Below are 20101 nucleotides of genomic sequence, written 5' to 3' on the forward strand. Positions count from 1 at the left end.
GTGTAATGTATATTTATTAGATGTATTATTATGTGTGTAAGTGTACTGTGTAATGTATATTTATTAGATGGTGTTATTATCAGTGTAACTATACATTGTAATGTATATTTATTAGATAGTGTTATTATGTGTGTTACTGTACTGTGTAATGTATATTTATTAGATAGTGGTATTATGTGTTTAACTGTACTGTGTAATGTATATTTATTAGATAGTGTTATTATGTGTTTAACTGTACTGTGTAATGTATATTTATTAGATAGTCTTATTATGTGTGTTACTGTACTGTGTAATGTATATTTATTAGATAGTGTTATTATGTGTGTAACTGTACTGTGTAATGTATATTTATTAGACAGTGTTATTATAAGTGTAACTGTACTGTGTAATGTATATTTATTAGACAGTGTTATTATGTGTGTCACTGTACTGTGTAATGTATATTTATTAGACAGTGTTATTATGTGTGTAACTGTACTGTGTAATGTATATTTATTAGACAGTGTTATTATGAGTGTAACTGTACTGTGTAATGTATATTTATTAGACTGTGTTATGAGTGTAACTGTACTGTGTAATGTATATTTATTAGACAGTGTTAATATGAGTGTAACTGTACTGTGTAATGTATATTTATTAGACAGTGTTGTGTGTGTAACTGTACTGTGTAATATATATTTATTAGATGGAGTTATTATGAGTGTAACTGTACTGTGTAATGTATATTTATTAGATGGTATTATTATGTGTGTAAGTGTACTGTGTAATGTATATTTATTAGATAGTGTTATTATCAGTGTAACTATACATTGTAATGTATATTTATTAGATAGTGTTATTATGTGTGTTACTGTACTGTTTAATGTATATTTATTAGATAGTGTTATTATGTGTTTAACTGTACTGTGTAATGTATATTTATTAGATGGTGTTATTATGAGTGTAACTGTACTGTGTAATGTATATTTATTAGACAGTGTTATTATGTGTGTAACTGTACTGTGTAATGTATATTTATTAGATGGTGTTATTATGTGTGTAACTGTACTGTGTAATGTATATTTATTAGACAGTGTTATTATAAGTGTAACTGTACTGTGTAATGTATATTTATTAGACAGTGTTATTATGTGTGTAACTGTACTTTGTAATGTATATTTATTAGATGGTGTTATTATGAGTGTAACTGTACTGTGTAATGTATATTTATTAGATGGTATTATTATGTGTTTAACTGTACTGTGTAATGTATATTTATTAGATAGTGTTATGTGTGTAACTGTACTGTGTAATGTATATTTATTAGATAGTGTTATGTGTGTAACTGTACTGTGTAATGTATATTTATTAGACAGTGTTATTATCAATGTAACTATACTTTGTAATGTATATTTATTAGATAGTGTTATTATGTGTGTTACTGTACTGTGTATTGTATATTTATTAGATAGTGTTATTATGTGTGTAACTGTACTGTGTAATGTATATTTATTAGACAGTGTTATTATAAGTGGAACTGTACTGTGTAATGTATATTTATTAGATAGTGTTATGTGTGTAACTGTACTGTGTAATGTATATTTATTAGATAGTGTTATTATCAGTGTAACTATACATTGTAATGTATATTTATTAGATAGTGTTATTATGTGTGTTACTGTACTGTTTAATGTATATTTATTAGATAGTGTTATTATGTGTTTAACTGTACTGTGTAATGTATATTTATTAGATGGTGTTATTATGTGTGTAACTGTACTGTGTAATGTATATTTATTAGATGGTGTTATTATGTGTGTAACTGTACTGTGTAATGTATATTTATTAGACAGTGTTATTATAAGTGGAACTGTACTGTGTAATGTATATTTATTAGACAGTGTTATTATGTGTGTAACTGTACTTTGTAATGTATATTTATTAGATGATGTTATTATGAGTGTAACTGTACTGTGTAATGTATATTTATTAGATGGTATTATTATGTGTTTAACTGTACTGTGTAATGTATATTTATTAGATAATGTTATGTGTGTAACTGTACTGTGTAATGTATATTTATTAGATAGTGTTATGTGTGTAACTGTACTGTGTAATGTATATTTATTAGACAGTGTTATCAGTGTAACTATACTTTGTAATGTATATTTATTAGATAGTGTTATTATGTGTGTAACTGTACTGTGTAATGTATATTTATTAGATAGTGTTATTATGTGTGTAACTGTACTATGTAATGTTTATTTATTAGACAGTGTTATTATAAGTGGAACTGTACTGTATAATGTATATTTATTAGACAGTGTTATTATGTGTGTCACTGTACTGTGTAATATATATTTATTAGACAGTGTTATTATGTGTGTAACTGTACTGTGTAATGTATATTTATTAGACAGTGTTATTATGAGTGTAACTGTACTGTGTAATGTATATTTATTAGACAGTGTTATGAGTGTAACTGTACTGTGTAATGTATAATTATTAGATGGTGTTATGTGTGTAACTGTAAGGTGTAATGTATATTTATTAGACAGTGTTATTATAAGTGGAACTGTACTGTGTAATGTATATTTATTAGACAGTGTTATTATAAGTGGAACTGTACTGTGTAATGTATATTTATTAGATAGTGTTATGTGTGTAACTGTACTGTGTAATGTATATTTATTAGACAGTGTTATTATGAGTGTAACTGTACTGTGTAATGTATATTTATTAGACAGTGTTATGAGTGTAACTGTACTGTGTAATGTATAATTATTAGATGGTGTTATGTGTGTAACTGTAAGGTGTAATGTATATTTATTAGACAGTGTTATTATAAGTGTAACTGTACTGTGTAATGTATATTAATTAGATAGTGTTAATGTGTGTAACTGTACTGTGTAATGTATTTTTATTGGACTGTGTTATTATGTGTGTAACTGTACTCTGTAGTGTATTTTGATGTGTTTTGTGACACTTTTATGTTTCGCGAAACAGTTAACCAGAACTCTGTAAAGATTCTAGAGTAAATCGCAATTGCGCTCAAGCGATCGCGTTTACTTTCAACTTGTAATAACAGCGCAATTTAACCTGCATGCAAATGATCATGAAAACCCGATATCACTTGTAACTGCTATAAGCAGAGTATAAGCAAATTACTCACAAGAAGCAAACAACCTGGTCTGTCCTGTTAAGTAACTTGTGCTTTCTAACAACAGAATCACTATGTGCTCAGGGCAAACACAGATATCTCTTGTAGCTGAAGCTCCAGATCACAAAATATACTGTGTGCGTTAGTGTGAGAGACGTGAAATGTTACACAGGCAGGAAAAATTGTGTTTCACACCAGGTCTAGATCACACTACAAATGTGTTATATAGAGTATAAGTACAGTCTGATAGGACATGGCCCCAAATTTATGCTTACCTGATAAATGTATTTATTTTTTGACACGATGAGTCCACGGATCATCTTAATTACTATTGGGATATTCACCTCCTGGTCAGCAGAATGCGGCAAAGAGCACCACAGCAAAGCTGTTAAATATCACCTCCCTTCCCTCCCAACCCAGTCATTCGACCAAAGTAAAGGAGAGAAAGGAAGTAACAAGGTGCAGAGGTGTCTGAAGTTTATAAAAATCAACAACCTGTCTATTAAAAACAGGGCGGGCCGTGGACTCATCGTTTCAATAAAGAAATACATTTATCAGGTAAGCATAAATTTTCTTTTCTTTTTAATGACAGGATGAGTCCACGGATCATCTTAATTACTATTGGGAATCAATACCCAAGCTAGAGCACACAGATGATATGGGAGGTAGAAGACAGGCAACCTAAACGGAAGGCACCACTGCTTGAAAAACCTTTCTCCCAAAAGCGGCCTCAGCCACGGCAAAAGTGCCAAACTTCTAGAACTTGAAAAAGTGGGAAGAAAGGACTATGTAGCAGCCTTGCAAATCTGTCCCACAGAAGCCTTATTCTTGAATGTCCATGAAGAGGCAACAGCCATTGAGGAATGAGCTGTAACTCTCTCTGGAGGCTGCTGTCCAGCAGTCTCATATGCAAAACGTATGATAGTCTTCAACCAAAAAGAAAGAGAAGAGAAAACCACAAACAAGGCAGAAGACTGACGAATTGCTTAGTCGTCTGCAGGAAAAACTTTAAGGAACGAACCACATCCAAATTGTGCAAAAAAATTTCCTACTGAGAGGTAGGATTAAGACACAATGAAAGAACAACAATTTCCTGATAAATGTTCCGAACCGAAACAAAATTAATAAGAAATCCTATTTTAGTATGAAAAACTACCTTATCTGAATGAAAAATAAGGTAAGTGTACTCATACTGCAATGCCGAGAGCCTTGACACTCTGTGAGCAGAGAAAAAGGCAACAAAAAATAACTTTCCAAGATAACAGAGCCCCTTGAACTTTGAAAACCAAATTAAGACTCCACGGAGGAGTAACTGGCTTGAACACAGGCCGGATCCTGACCAAGGCCTGACAAAAAGATTGTACATCTGGAACATCTGCCAGACGCTTGTGTAACAAAATAAATAAAGCAGAGAAAAAGGCAACAAAAAATATAACTTTCCAAGATAACAGAGCCCCTTGAACTTTGAAAACCAAATTAAGACTCCACGGAGGAGTAACTGGCTTGAACACAGGCCGGATCCTGACCAAGGCCTGACTAAAAGATTGTACATCTGGAACATCTGCCAGACGCTTGTGTAACAAAATAAATAAATCAGAAATTTGACCCATTAGGGAATTTGTTGATAATGCTTTCTCCAAACCCTCTTGGAGAAAAGACAAAATTCTAGAAATCCTAACTCTACTCCAAGAATAGCCCTTGGATTCACAAAAATAGTAGATATTTATGCCATATCTAATGGTAAATCCTTATAGTTACAGGTTTACAAGCCTTAATAATGGTCTCTATGAACGATTCAGAAAAGCCCTGCTTGGATAAATTTAAGCGTTCATTCTCCAAGCAGTCAGCTTCAGAGAAAACTAGAATTGGGTGAAGGAAGAGCCCTTGAATTGGAAGGTCCTTCCTCAACAGAAGTCTCCAAGGTGGCAGAGATGACATGTCCACCAAAGCTGCATATCAAATCCTGCGAGGCCAAGCCGGAGCAAAATAAACAGAGAAAATAAGTATGCTAGCCTGAAGGTACCAAAGTACCGCCAGGGAATTTGTTCAGTAACGCCTGAGGGTCCCTGGACCTCGACCCGTACCTTGGAAGTTTGGTATTCTGTCCCCCATCTGAGAATCAGGCAGGGAAACCACTTCCGGATGGAGCACTCACTCCCCGGATGAAAGGTCTGCCTGCTTAAGAAATCCGTCTCCCAGTTGTCCACCCCTGGGATGTGGATCGCCGACAGACAGCAAGATTGGGTATCCGTCCACTGAATTATTTTGGTTACCACCATCATTGCTAAGGAACTCCTCGTTCCTCCCTGATGAATGATGTAAGCCACTGAAGTTATGTTATCCGATTGAATCTGATAAACTGGACCGAAGCTAACTGGGGCCAGGTCAGAAGAGCATTGAGAATCGTTGTCAGCTCCATAATGTTTATAGGAAGAACAGACTCTCACTGAGTCCAAACTCCCTGAGCCTTTAGGGAGCCCCAGACTGTTCCCCATCCTAGAAGGCTTTTGTCAGTTGTCACAATCACCCAAGATAGTCTGCGAAACCAGGTTCACTGGGAGATATGATCCAGAGACAACCCCCATTCAAGAGATCCCTTGTCTCCTGCTCCAGTAGTATCCAAGGAGACAAGTCCACGTAATCTCGGTTCCATTGCCTGAGCATGGTTAACTGCAAAGGTCTGAGGTAGAACCGAGCAAACGGGATGATGTTCATTGCCGCTACCATCAGCCCGATTACCTCCATGACTGAGCCACTAATGGCCAAGGAGTGGACTGAAGAACTAGACAAGTATTGAAGATCTTTGAATTCCTGACTTCTGTCAAAAAAATCCTTATTGATAAGGAATCTATTATGGTTCCCAAGAAAATCACCCTTGTTCTTGGGACTAATGAAGTCTTTCCCAAATTCACCTTCCATCCGAGAGATCTCAGGTAGGATAACAGCGATTCTGTGTGGGATCTTGCTTGTTGTAAGGATGGCACCTGGACTAGGATGTCGTCCAGATAGGGTGCCACTGCAATGCCTCGTGTCCGAAACACCGCCAACAGAGATCCCAGAAAGTGTTTGTCCAGAAAGGCAAACCTTAGAAACCTGTGATGGTCCCCGAGAATGGGAACCTGCAGGTACGCGTCTTTTAATCCACAGTTGTCATAAGTTGACCGTCCTGGACCAAAGGGAGAATGGAACATATAGTTTCCATCTTGAAAGTTGGTACTCTGAGGAATTTGATTAGACTCTTGAGATCTAAAATAGGCCTGAAGGTTCCCTCTTTTTTGAGAACCACGAAAAGATGGAATAAAAACCCAGACCCAGTTCCTGATTCGGAACAGGAACTATCACTCCCATGTGGGAGAGGTCTCCTACACAGTGTAGAAATGCCTCTCTTTTTATCTGGTCTACAGATAATCTTGAAAGCAGAAAACTGCCTCTGGGAGGAAAACTTTTTAACTCTATTTTGTATCCCTGGGACACTATTGCTACTGCCCAGGGATCCAGCACATCTCGAAACCAAGCCTGAGCGAAGAAGGAAAGTCTCCATAGCTGGCTTCTTGGATTGATTTCCCTTATTCCAAGACAGATTGGGTCTCCATGAAGGTTTAGACTGTTACTGCTTGGAGAACGAAGAGGAAAAAATTTTCCTTTGAAATTTCGAAAGGAACGAAAATTATTCTGTTGTCCCTTTTGTTTGTTTCCTTTTGTCCTGAGGGAGAAGGAAACCCTACCTTCCGTAATATCAGAGATTATTTACATCAAGCCAGGTCCCAACAAGGTCTTCCCTTTGTAAGGAATCGCTAAAAGCTTAGACTTAGAGCATACATCCACAGACCAGGGCTCTAACCATAAGGCTCTGTGAGCTAGAACAGAGAAACCTGAAAGCTTTTGCTTCCAGTTTGATAAGTTGAAGGGAAGAATTAGCCAATTTAAAAGTTTTTATCCTATCCTGGATTTCATTCAGGGGGGTTTCTGACCTAGTAGCATCAGACAACGCATCAAACCAAGATGCCGCAGCACTAGTGACGGTAGCAAAGTACACATCTGGTTGCCATTGTAAGCCCTGGTGTACATACCTTTTCTAATTTCTGTCCATAGGACCTTTGAAAGCACAACTATCCTCTAAGGGTATAGTAGTTCTCTTGGTTAAGGTGGAAATGACTCCTTCTACCCTAGGGACTGTTTGCCAAGCCTCCTTAACTGAGTCGGCTATGGGAAACATCTTTTTAAATATATGGGATGGAGAAAAAGTATACCCGGTCTATCCCATTCCTTATAACTTACTGGACGCTCTAGGATAGACTACGCCGGTAGTGTCGGAGTCACCCAGGGTAGCTAAAACCTCCTCAAGTAACAAATGGAGGTATTCAAGCTAAAAAAACTGAAAGAAAACAACTTCAGGATCAGATAAAGATATTACTCCATCTGAGCCTGAGAATTCCCCCTCAGATACTACCAAAGTATCTTCCTCTCTTAGGTTACAAGGAAGAAACATTTGGAATAGCAACTACTAAATCAATCACACTAACGGATTGAAAATATGTCCTCTAGTAATGTTTTCTACATTGTGGGAAAAACAGATAATGCATGAAATGCAGAGGAACTCCAAGTGGAGTGTGAGAGGAAGCGCAGGGCACTGCATGTGGGCCATACATTTTTTTGGGACACTATAGGAGAAATTTGTGGCATATCTTGACCATTGTCAACAGACTCCTTAGAAGGAGTAGGTTCAGAAAATACTTAAATCTTTTAATAAAAATGAATACACAAAAAAAGTTACTGTCTCTTTAAATTTTAAAACATAACTTTTTGTTTTTGAGTGCAGAAGGAAGCTAAAATAGTACGCAATTACTGCAGGACCTATCTACTACTCAGCTAAACCTTGCTGAGGAGCCCATCTGACCTTCTAATACCCAAGCTTTATTTCAAGACATAACTAAAAATAAAAAACGTTACTGTCTGTAATCTGATCATAAAAGGTCCGGAACGTAGCTATGTCGTTGTCCGGTCCCGCTTATATGTAAACATTAAGTATTGAGCTCAGAAGTTAATCCTCCTTCTGTTCCCAAAACTGTCTACAATTTGATCACCAAAAGGCCCGGAACACAACTGTAACGCTGTCCGGACCCACTTATCTGAAAACATTAAGTACTGTGCTAAACATTCCTTCCGTTTCTGAAATCGGAATTGAAGAGAAGAGTGCGCAGCCCAAATTGTCGCCACACGTAGCTCCGCCCATCGTGGGCGTTACACATAATCAATCTCCCGGTCGCCATTATTATTGCTTTTACAAATACGCAACCGGGAGCTAACAGAACCTACAGTCAAACCTGGGGGCAAATTAGGCTACCGCTTTCTAGAGCGCAGCTTAGCCCAAATATGTGACCAAAATATCACCTCCCACTGAGTCCTTTACCCTCAGCCCTAGTGATAAAAGCCCCCAGAGATAAACCACCTAACCAGTGTCCTCAGCCCCAGTGCCTGCTTACAACGTGCTGTCACTGAAATCCCCTCCTTTTATATATAGGAGTTATGCCAGTTAAAATAAAGTGCTCCACTTTCTCTTAGATCTTTTTCCCTGACCCAGAATAAAAAGTCAGCCCTTACCTTTAAAATCTGCCCGACAGCGAGGCAGCTCAGCAGGTTTAAGAGGTCCTCTCCCTCACATAGCCCTGTGGATAAAAGATAAAGCCTGAGTCATCTTACTATCAGGATATCAGGATTAGGGCAGCATCAATATATGGGACGCGCAGTGAGAATTATGTCCCACAAGTTGCCATTGCTCTAAAGCTACCACTGCTCTACTGAAGAGACTGATATGGACTACGGCTACACCCTAGAACAAAGCAGCACAATCTTGTACTACTTAAAAAATAATAAACTCTTGATTGAAGAATCTTTTCTAACACCTAACTTTACCACTTCCTAGCACTAACGTAGGCAAAGAGAATGACTGTGTTGGGAGGGAAGGGAGGTGATATTTAACAGCTTTGCTGTGGTGCTCTTTGCTGCCTCCTGCTGACCAGGAGGTGAATATCCCAATAGTAATTAAGATGATCCGTGGAAGAAATGGGGAACCAACCAGAGAAAACTTATGGCCCAGTTGTAGAGAACATGTGGACCAGTCATACAGGACGTGGGGCTCTATCAGAAACAACATGGGGCCCGGTCATAGGGAGCACTGGATCCTGGTCATAGGGAGCAATGGGTTGTGGTCATACACTGTCAGAAAAAAGGGCACAGTTGGGGTCAGTTTGTGAACACTTAGGGTACAATTGCTGTGGTTGTACCCTCAATGGATCATAATTACACATTAAGAAACTAATATGTACTATTTAGGGGTAAATAAGGTAAAAATATGTTTGTAACTGTCCCAAAAAGGTACAAAGACTTGTGTGACTAAAAGGTTGAGGGGGATGGTTCGTTCAAGGCTGCCAAACCTTGCAAGTCAATATAATTTGTGCACCTCAATTATTCAATGAACACATAACAGTTACCAAAAATGAATTCATCATACATGTTGTACAGCAAAATAATTAATGTTCAATGGTTGTTGGTAATATGCAAGAGGTGGGCAAGGCAACAAAAAATACTTAACAACCCATATATTCAATGACACTGTGTTGCTGGTTCTAAATAGCTCACAAGCATTTTAATGTTTATATTTAGAGCATCAAGATGATAACCCTTAAACATAAAGCAAATATATTAACTTAAATTACAAATAAAAAAAATAGTTTTAAATTCTATAAAATAAACAAGAGCTGTTTAAGAACCTGTTTTTTTACAAATGTAACCGTTCCCCAGTCACCTACATGGACATTGTGTAACACGCCATAGCGCCATCTATTGTTTGAAAGTTCCTTGACATGTGTAATGCAGCTCCATCTATTGGTAGAAGGTTCATCACCAAAATGTGTACTGGGGAAATAGACTAATTTGCATATATTTTGCATAGAGTGACAATTCAATGTATGGTTGTGAGTTTTATCGTTCCCCTGAATCCCCCTTCCTTTCGTTAGTTATATTTTATTAAAATGTTGTTATCTATATGTTTTCTAAATATTTGTTTTATGTGGCGTGTCACCCTAAGTTAAATGGGGTGTTGTTTGAGACTAGTACAGAGTGAAATGAAACATTTTAAGTAGGTCCTTTTGGAACTAGTTGTTTTGCCTGGTTCTTTCAGGAATTCCTGTAGCAGTCTTAGTACTTTGCCTACACTATCCAAACTTATCAAAACTGCAATGTGGCCATTGTAATACTGTCTAAACAAGAAGACATTAGGTGAATGCATATTTAAATGTTATGTAATAAATTGTATGGAACAGCATTTTTAATATGCTGTGTTGAGTACAAATTTGCCATCAAGAGGTACAAAGGACTCGTCACTGGGGCAGTACCCTTAAATGGTCGAATTTGCACAATTTTTAAGGGAGCACTGGGGACTGGTCATAGGGAGTACTGCTTACTGGTCATAAGAAGCACTGGGTACCGGTCATAGGGAGCACTGGGGCCCGGTCATATGGAGTACTGCATACTGGTCATAAGGAGCACTGGGTACTGGTCATAGTGAGCACTGGGCCCTGGTCATAAGGAGCACTGGGCCCTGGTCATAGGGAGCACTGGGTACTGGTCATAGGGAGCACTGGGTACTGGTCATAGGGAGCACTGGATCCTGGTAATAAGGAGCACTGGGTCCTGGTAATAGGGAGCACTGGGTCCTGGTAAAAGGGAGCATTGGGTCCTGGTCATAGGGAGCATTGGGTACTGGCCTTAGGGAGCATTGGGTACTGGCCTTAGGGAGCAATGGGTCCTGGTCATAGTGAGTACTGGATACTGGTCATAGGTAGCACTGGGTACTGGTCATAGGGAGCATTGGGTCCTGGTCATAGGGAGCAATGGATCCTGGTAATAAGGAGCACTGGGTACTGGTCATAGGGAGCACTGGGTACTGGTCATATGGGGCACAGGGTCTTGGTTATAGGGAGCAATGGATCCTGGTAATAAGAAGCACTGGGTACTGGTCATAGGGAGCACTGGGTACTGGTCATAGGGAGCACAGGGTCTTGGTCATAGAGAGCATTGGGTTCTGGTCATTGGAAGCACTGGGTACTGGTCATAGGGAGCACTGGGTACTGGTCATAGAGAGCACTGGGTACTGGTCATAGGGAGCACTGGGAACTGGTCATAGAGAGCACTGGATACTGGTCATAGGGAGCACTGGGCACTGGTCATAGGGAGCACTGGGTACTGGTCATAGTGAGCACTGGGTAATGATCATAAGGGAGCACTGGGTACTGGTCATAGGGAGCACTGGGTAATGGTCATAGTGAGCACTGGTCATAGTGAGCACTGGTCATAGTGAGCACTGGGCACTGGTCATAGTGAGCACTGGGTACTGGTCACAGGGAGCACTGGGTACTGGTCATAGGGAGCACTGGGCACTGGTCATAGGGAGCACTGGGTACCGGTCATAAGGAACACTGGGTACCGGTCATAGGGAGCACTGGGTACTGGTCATAAGGATTGTACAGTGTAAACTGAAAGCATTTTCCACAACAACAAAAAAACAAAGACAAAGGATCACATTTTTTAGAAAATTTTAGAAAAATTTGAGGAAGCATTATTTTTACAGAAAGGGTGGTGGATTTATAGATGGGATATATATAAGGCTATCCTAAGAAAACAGTAATATGTAATATAGGTAGACTTGATGGGACATACATAAGGCTATCCTAAGAAAACAGTAACATGTAATATGTGTAGACTTGATGTGACATACATAAGGCTATCCTAAGAAAACAGTAACATGTAATATGTGTAGACCCTATGTGATATACATAAGGTTATCCTAAGAAAACAGTAACATGTAATATGTGTAGACTTGATGTGACATACATAAGGTTATCCTAAGAAAACAGTAACATGTAATATGTGTAGACTTGATGTGACATACATAAGGTTATCCTAAGAAAACAATAACATGTAATATGTGTAGACTTGATGTGACATACATAAGGTTATCCTAAGGAAACAGTAACGTAATATGTGTAGACTTGATGGGACATACCTAAGGTTATCCTAAGGAAACAGTAATATGTAATATGTGTAGACTTGATGTGACATACATAAGGTTATCCTAAGAAAACAGTAACATGTAATATGTGTAGACTTGATGTGACATACATAAGGTTATCCTAAGAAAACAATAACATGTAATATGTGTAGACTTGATGTGACATACATAAGGTTATCCTAAGGAAACAGTAACGTAATATGAGTAGACTTGATGGGACATACCTAAGGTTATCCTAAGGAAACAGTAATATGTAATATGTGTAGACTTGATGGGACATACATAAGGCTATCCTAAGAAAACAGTAACATGTAATATGTGTAGACCCTATGTGATATACATAAGGTTATCCTAAGAAAACAGTAACATGTAATATGTGTAGACTTGATGTGACATACATAAGGTTATCCTAAGAAAACAGTAACATGTAATATGTGTAGACTTGATGTGACATACATAAGGTTATCCTAAGAAAACAATAACATGTAATATGTGTAGACTTGATGTGACATACATAAGGTTATCCTAAGGAAACAGTAACGTAATATGAGTAGACTTGATGGGACATACCTAAGGTTATCCTAAGGAAACAGTAATATGTAATATGTGTAGACTTGATGGGACATACCTAAGGTTATCCTAAGGAAACAGTAATATGTAATATGTGTAGACTTGATGGGACATACATAAGACTATCCTAAGGAAACAGTAACATGTAATATGTGTAGACTTGATGGGACATACATAAGGCTATCCTAAGGAAACAGTAACATGTAATATGTGTAGACTTGATGGGACATACATAAGGCTATCCTAAGGAAACAGTAACGTAATATGTGTAGACTTGATGGGACATACATAAGGCTATCCTAAGAAAACAGTAACATGTAATATGTGTAGACTTGATGGGACATACCTAAGGTTATACTAAGAAAACACTAACAGGTAATATGGGTAGACTTGATGGGACATGCATAAGATTATCCTAAGAAAACAGTAACATGTAATGTGTGTAGACTTGATGAGACATACATAAGGTTATCCTAAGGAAACAGTAACATGTAATATGTGTAGACTTGATGGGACATACCTAAGGTTATACTAAGAAAACAGTAACAGGTAATATGGGTAGACTTGATGGGACATACCTAAGGTTATACTAAGAAAACAGTAACATGTAATATGTGTAGACTTGATGAGACATACATAAGGTTATCCTAAGGAAACAGTAACATGTAATATGTGTAGACTTGATGTGACATACATAAGGTTATCCTAAGAAAACAGTAACATGTAATATGTGTAGACTTGATGGGACATACATAAGGCTATCCTAAGCAAACAGTAACATGTAATATGTGTAGACTTGATGGGACATACATAAGGTTATACTAAGGAAACAGTAACATGTAATGTGTGTAGACTTGATGGGACATACATAAGGTTATCCTAAGAAAACAGTAAATGTAATATGTGTAGACTTGATGGGACATACACAATGTTATCCTAAGGAAACAGTAACATGTAATATGTGTAGACTTGATGTGACATACATAAGGTTATCCTAAGGAAACAGTAACATGTAATATGTGTAGATTTGATAGGACATACATAAGGCTATCCTAAGAAAACAGTAACATGTAATATGTGTAGACTTGATGGGACATACATAAGGTTATACTAAGGAAACTGTAACATGTAATATGTGTAGACTTGATGTGACATACATAAGGTTATCCTAAGAAAACAGTAACATGTAATATGTGTAGACTTGATGGGACATACATAAGGTTATCCTAAGGAAACAGTAACATGTAATATATGTAGATTTGATAGGACATACATAAGGCTATCCTAAGAAAACAGTGACATGTAATATGTGTAGATTTGATAGGACATACATAAGGTTATACTAAGAAAACAGTAACATGTAATATGTGTAGACTTGATGTGACATGCATAAGGCTATTCTAAGGAAACAGTAACATGAAATATGGGTAGACTTGATGGGACATACATAAGGCTATCCTAAGACAAATGTAGCATGTAATATGTGTAGACTTGATGGGACATTTATAAGGCTATCCTAAGAAAACAATAACATGTAATATGTGTAGACTTGATGGGACATGCATAAGGCTATCCTAAGACAAATGTAGCATGTAATATGTGTAGACTTGATGGGACATTTATAAGGCTATCCTAAGAAAACAATAACATGTAATATGTGTAGACTTGATGGGACATGCATAAGGCTATCCTAAGAAATAAGTAACATGTAATATGTGTAGACTTGATGGGACATGCATAAGGATACCCTAAGGAAACAGTAACGTGTAATATGTGTAGACTTGATGATACATACATAAGGCTATCCTAAGAAAACAGTAACATGTAATATGTGTAGACTTGAGGATACATACATAAGGCTATCCTAAGAGAACAGTAACATGTAATATGTGTAGACTTGATGGGACATTTATAAGGCTATCCTAAGAAAACAATAACATGTAATATGTGTAGACTTGATGGGACATGCATAAGGCTATCCTAAGACAAATGTAGCATGTAATATGTGTAGACTTGATGGGACATTCATAAGGCTATCCTAAGAAACAATAACATGTAATATGTATAGACTTGATGGGACATGCATAAGGCTATCCTAAGAAATAAGTAACATGTAATATGTGTAGACTTGATGGGACATGCATAAGGCTATCCTAAGAAATAAGTTACATGCAATATGTATAGACTTGTTGGGAAATTCATAAGGCTATCCTAAGGAAACAGTAACATGTAATATGGGTAGACTTGATGGGACATACATAAGGATATCTTAAGAAAACAGTAAAATGTAATATGTGTAGACTTGATGGGACATTCATAAGGCTATTATAAGAAAACAGTAACATGTAATATGTGTAGACTTGATGGGACATGCATAAGGCTATCCTAAGTAAACAGTAACATGTAATATGTGTAGACTTGATGGGACATTCATAAGGATATCCTAAGAAAACACTAACATGTAATATGTGTAGACTTGATGGGACATACATAAGGTTATCCTAAGAAAACAGTAACATGTAATATGTGTAGACTTGATGGGACATACATAAGGATATCCTAAGAAAAAAGTAACATGTAATATGTGTAGACTTGATGGGACATACATAAGGCTATCCTAAGTAATAAGTAACAGTAATATGTGTAGACTTGATGGGACATACATAAGGTTATCCTAAGAAAACAATAACATGTAATATAGGTAGACTTGATGGGACATACATAAGGTTATCCTAAGAAAACAGTAACGTGTAATATGGGTAGATTTGATGGGACATGCATAAGGCTATACTAAGTAAACAGTAACATGTAACGTGTAGACTTGATGGGACATACATAAGGTTATCCTAAGAAAACAGTAACATGTAATATGTGTAGACTTGATGGGACACGCATAAGGTTATCCTAAGAAAACAGTAACGTGTAATATGTGTAGACTTGATGGGACAGGCATAAGGCTATCATAAAAAACAGTAACATATAATATGGGTAGACTTGATGGGCCATACATAAGGTTATCCTAAGAAAACAGTAACATGTAATATGTGTAGACTTGATGGGACATACATAAGGATATCCTAAGAAAAAAGTAACATGTAATATGTGTAGACTTGATGGGACATACATAAGGCTATCCTAAGAAAACAGTAACATGTAATATGGGTAGACTTGATGGGACATACTTAAGGATATCCTAAGAAAACAGTAACATGTAATATGGGTAGACTTGATGGGCCATACATAAGGTTATCCTAAGAAAACAGTAACATGTAATATGGGTAGACTTGATGGGACATACTTAAGGATATCCTAAGAAAACAGAAACATGTTATATGGGTAGACTTTTTGGTTCTCATCTACCATCAAATTTCGACATTTCTAGTGGTTGATAGTCACTGTGTATTGTGTAAAGAAAATATAAAGTTGTAATACAGAGTCTCTTTCTTTTCAGGGCCATTTATGACAACTCTGATCTCCTAAGAGACACTCTGGTAAGTAAGAACGACACAGTTTAGGAGTGTTGATACAGTGATTAAACAATTAAATGCAATTTTGTTTTATTTCTGCATTAGAAATTATTCTCTGCATCACAACAGGACAAAATAAATGTCTTTAAGTCACTTAGAAACTTCCCAGGTTGTGTTCAACAGGACAAAATAAATGTCTTTAAGTCACATATACCTAGATTTAGAGTTTTGCGTTAGCCATCAAAAGCAGCGTTAAGGGGTCCTAATGCTGCTTTTGGCCGCCCGCTGGTGTTTAGAGTCAGCCAGGAAAGGGTCTAACGCTCACTTCCCTACCGCGTTTCCAGGCTACCGCAGATCCCCTTACGCCAATTGCGTATCCTATCTTTTCAATGGGATCTACCTAACGCCAGTATTTGGAGTCTTGGGAGAAGTGAGCGGTAGAGCCTCTACCGACAAGACTCCAGCCGCAAAAAAAAGTCAGTAGTTAAGAGCTTTATGGGCTAACGCCGGAATATAAAGCTCCTAACTACTGTGCTCTAAAGTACACTAACACCCATAAACTACCTATGTACCCCTAAACCGAGGCCCCCCCACATCGCTGCCACTCTAATACATTTTTTTAACCCCTAATCTGCCGACCGGACATCGCCGCCACCTACGTTATACTTATGAACCCCTAATCTGCTGCCCCTAACATCGCCGACCCCTATATTATATTTATTAACCCCTAATCTGCCCCCCAACGTTGCCGCCACCTTACCCACACTTATTAACTCCTAATCTGCCGACCGGACCTCGCCGCCACTATAATAAATGTATTAACCCCTAAACCGCTGCACTCCCGCCTCGCAAACACTATAATAAATAGTATTAACCCCTAATCTGCCCTCCATAACATCGCCGCCACCTACCTACAATTATTAACCCCTAATCTCCCGCACCGTCGCCGCTACTATAATAAAGTTATTAACCCTAAACATAACTCTAACCCTAACCCTAACACCCCCTAACATAAATATAATTTATATTAAACGAAATAATATTCCTAAAATTAACTAAATTATTCCTATTTAAAACTAAATACTTACCTATAAAATAAACCCTAATATAGCTACAATATAATTAATAATTACATTGTAGCTATTTTACGATTTATTTTTATTTTACAGGCAACTTTGTATTTATTTTAACTAGGTACAAAAGCTATTAAATAGTTAAGATCTATTTAATAGCTACCTAGTTAAAATAAATACAAAATTACCTTTAAAATAAATCCTAACCTAAGTTACAATTAAACCTAACACTACACTATCATTAAATTAATTAAATAAATTACCTACAATTACCTACAATTAAATACAATTAAATAAACTATTCTATAATACAAAAAAACTAACACTAAATTACAAAAAATAAAAAAGAATTACAAGCAGTTTAAACTAATTACACCTAATCTAAGCCCCCTAATAAAATAAAAAAGCCCCCCAAAATAAAAAATACCCTACCCTATTCTAAAATACAAAAGTAATCAGCTCTTTTACCAGCCCTTAAAAGGGCTTTTTGCGGGGCCTTGCCCCAAAGTAATCAGCTCTTTTGCCTGAAAATAAAAATACAATACCCCCCCCAACATTACAACCCACCACCCACATACCCCTACTCTAACCCACCCAACCCCCCCTTAAAAAAAACTATCACTAACCCCCTGAAGATCTCCCTACCTTGAGTCGTCTTCACCCAGCCGAGCCGAATTCTTCATCCAAGCGGAGCAAGAAGATGTCCTCCATCCGGTAGAAGTCTTGATCCAAGCGGCAAAGAAGAGGTCCTCCATCCGGGCGAAGTCTTGATCCAAGCGGCAAAGAAGAGGTCTTCCATCCGGGCGATGTCTTCTTCCAAGCGGCATCTTCTATCTTCTTTCTTCCGGATCCATTTTCATCCCGCCGACGCGGAACATCCTTCTTCCCCGACGGACTAACTATGAATGAAGGTTCCTTTAAGGGACGTCATCCAAGATGGCGTCCCTTCAATTCCGATTGGCTGATAGAATTCTATCAGCCAATCGGAATTAAGGTAGAAAAAATCTGATTGGCTGATGCAATCAGCCAATCAGATTGAAGTTCAATCCGATTGGCTGATCCAATCAGCCAATCGTATTGAACTCGCATTCTATTGGCTGTTCCGATCAGCCAATAGAATGTGAGTTCAATACGATTGGCTGATTGGATCAGCCATCGGATTGAACTTCAATCTGATTGGCTGATTGCACCAGCCAATCAGATTTTTCCTACCTTAATTCCGATTGGCTGATAGAATCCTATCAGCCAATCGGAATTCGAAGGACGCCATCTTGGATGACGTCCCTTATAGGAACCTTCATTCGTCGGGTAGTCGTCGGTGAAGAAGGATGTTCCGCACCAGAGGTCTTGAAGATGGAGCCGCTCCTCGTCGGATGGATGAAGATAGAAGATGCCGCTTGGATGAAGATGTCTGCCGATCCAGATGTCCTCTTCTGCCCGGATAGGATGAAGACTTCTGCCGGTCTGGATGTCCTCTTCTGCCCGGATAGGATGAATACTTCTGCCAGTCTGGATGTCCTCTTCTGCCCCATCGGATGAAGACTTCGGCCCGGCTGGGTGAAGACGACTCAAGGTAGGGAGATCTTCAGGGGGGTAGTGTTAGGTTTATTTAAGGGGGGTTTGGGTGGGTTAGAGTAGGGGTATGTGGGTGGTGGGTTTTAATGTTGGGGGGTTGTATTTTTTTTTTACAGGCAAAAGAGCTGATTACTTTGGGGCATGCCCCGCAAAAAGCCCTTTTAAGGGCTGGTAGAAGAGCTGATTACTTTGTAATGTAGAATAGGGTAGGGACTTTTATTATTTTGTTTTTTTTATTTTATTAGGGGGCTTAGATTAGGTGTAATTAGTTTTAAATTCTTGTAATCTTTTTTTATTTTCTGTAATTTAGTGTGTTTTTTTTTTTTAGTTTAGTTTATTTAATTGTATTTAATTGTTGTTATTGGTAGTTAATTTAATTAATTTAATGATAGTGTAGTGTTAGGTTTAATTGTAACTTAGGTTAGGATTTATTTTACAGGTAATTTTGTAATTCTTTTAACTAGGTAGCTATTAAATAGTTAATAACTATTTAATAGCTATTGTACCTAGTTAAAATAAATACAAAGTTGCCTGTAAAATAAATATTAATCCTAAAATACTACAATATAATTATTTGTTATATTGTAGCTATGTTAGGGTTTATTTTACAGGTATTTAGTTTTAAATAGGAAGACTTTAGTTAATAAGAGTTAATTTATTTCGTTAGATTAAAATTATATTTAAGTTAGGGGGGTGTTAGGGTTAGGGTTAGACTTAGCTTTAGGGGTTAATACATTTATTATAGTAGCGGCGAGGTCCGGTCGGCAGATTAGGGGTTAATACTTGAAGTTAGGTGGCGTCGACATTGGGGGGGGCAGATTAGGGGTTAATACTATTTATTCTAGTGTTTGCGAGGCGGGAGTGCGGCGGTTTAGGGGTTAATACATTTATTATAGTGGCGACGAGGTCCGGTCGGCAGATTAGGGGTTAATACTTGAAGTTAGGTGGCGTCGACGTTGGGGGGGGGGCAGATTAGGGGTTAATACTATTTATTCTAGTGTTTGCGAGGCGGGAGTGTGGCGGTTTAGGGGTTAATACATTTATTATAGTGGCGGCGAGGTCCGGTCGGCAGATTAGGGGTTAATAAGTGTAGGTAAGGTAGCGGCGACGTTGGGTGGGCAGATTAGTGGTTAATAAATATAATATAGGGGTCGGCGGTGTTAGGGGCAGCAGATTAGGGGTTCATAAGGATAATGTAGGTTGCGGC

At 37.7% G+C, this 20101-nt stretch overlaps 1 protein-coding gene across 1 annotated transcript in view; it reads left to right on the plus strand.

Annotated features, from left to right (window-relative positions):
- Window positions 1-20101, plus strand: part of LOC128635989 (coiled-coil domain-containing protein 170-like) — a 214938-nt gene that overhangs the window by 59223 nt on the left and 135614 nt on the right. Inside the window, exon 3 of the mRNA XM_053689065.1 lies at window positions 16231-16270. Within this exon, the coding sequence (XP_053545040.1) occupies window positions 16231-16270 (40 nt within the window). The remainder of the gene's footprint in view (window positions 1-16230; window positions 16271-20101) is intronic.

The sequence above is a fragment of the Bombina bombina genome, chromosome 1 (genome assembly GCF_027579735.1).
Source record: "Bombina bombina isolate aBomBom1 chromosome 1, aBomBom1.pri, whole genome shotgun sequence".
Classification (NCBI taxonomy): Eukaryota; Metazoa; Chordata; class Amphibia; order Anura; family Bombinatoridae; genus Bombina; species Bombina bombina.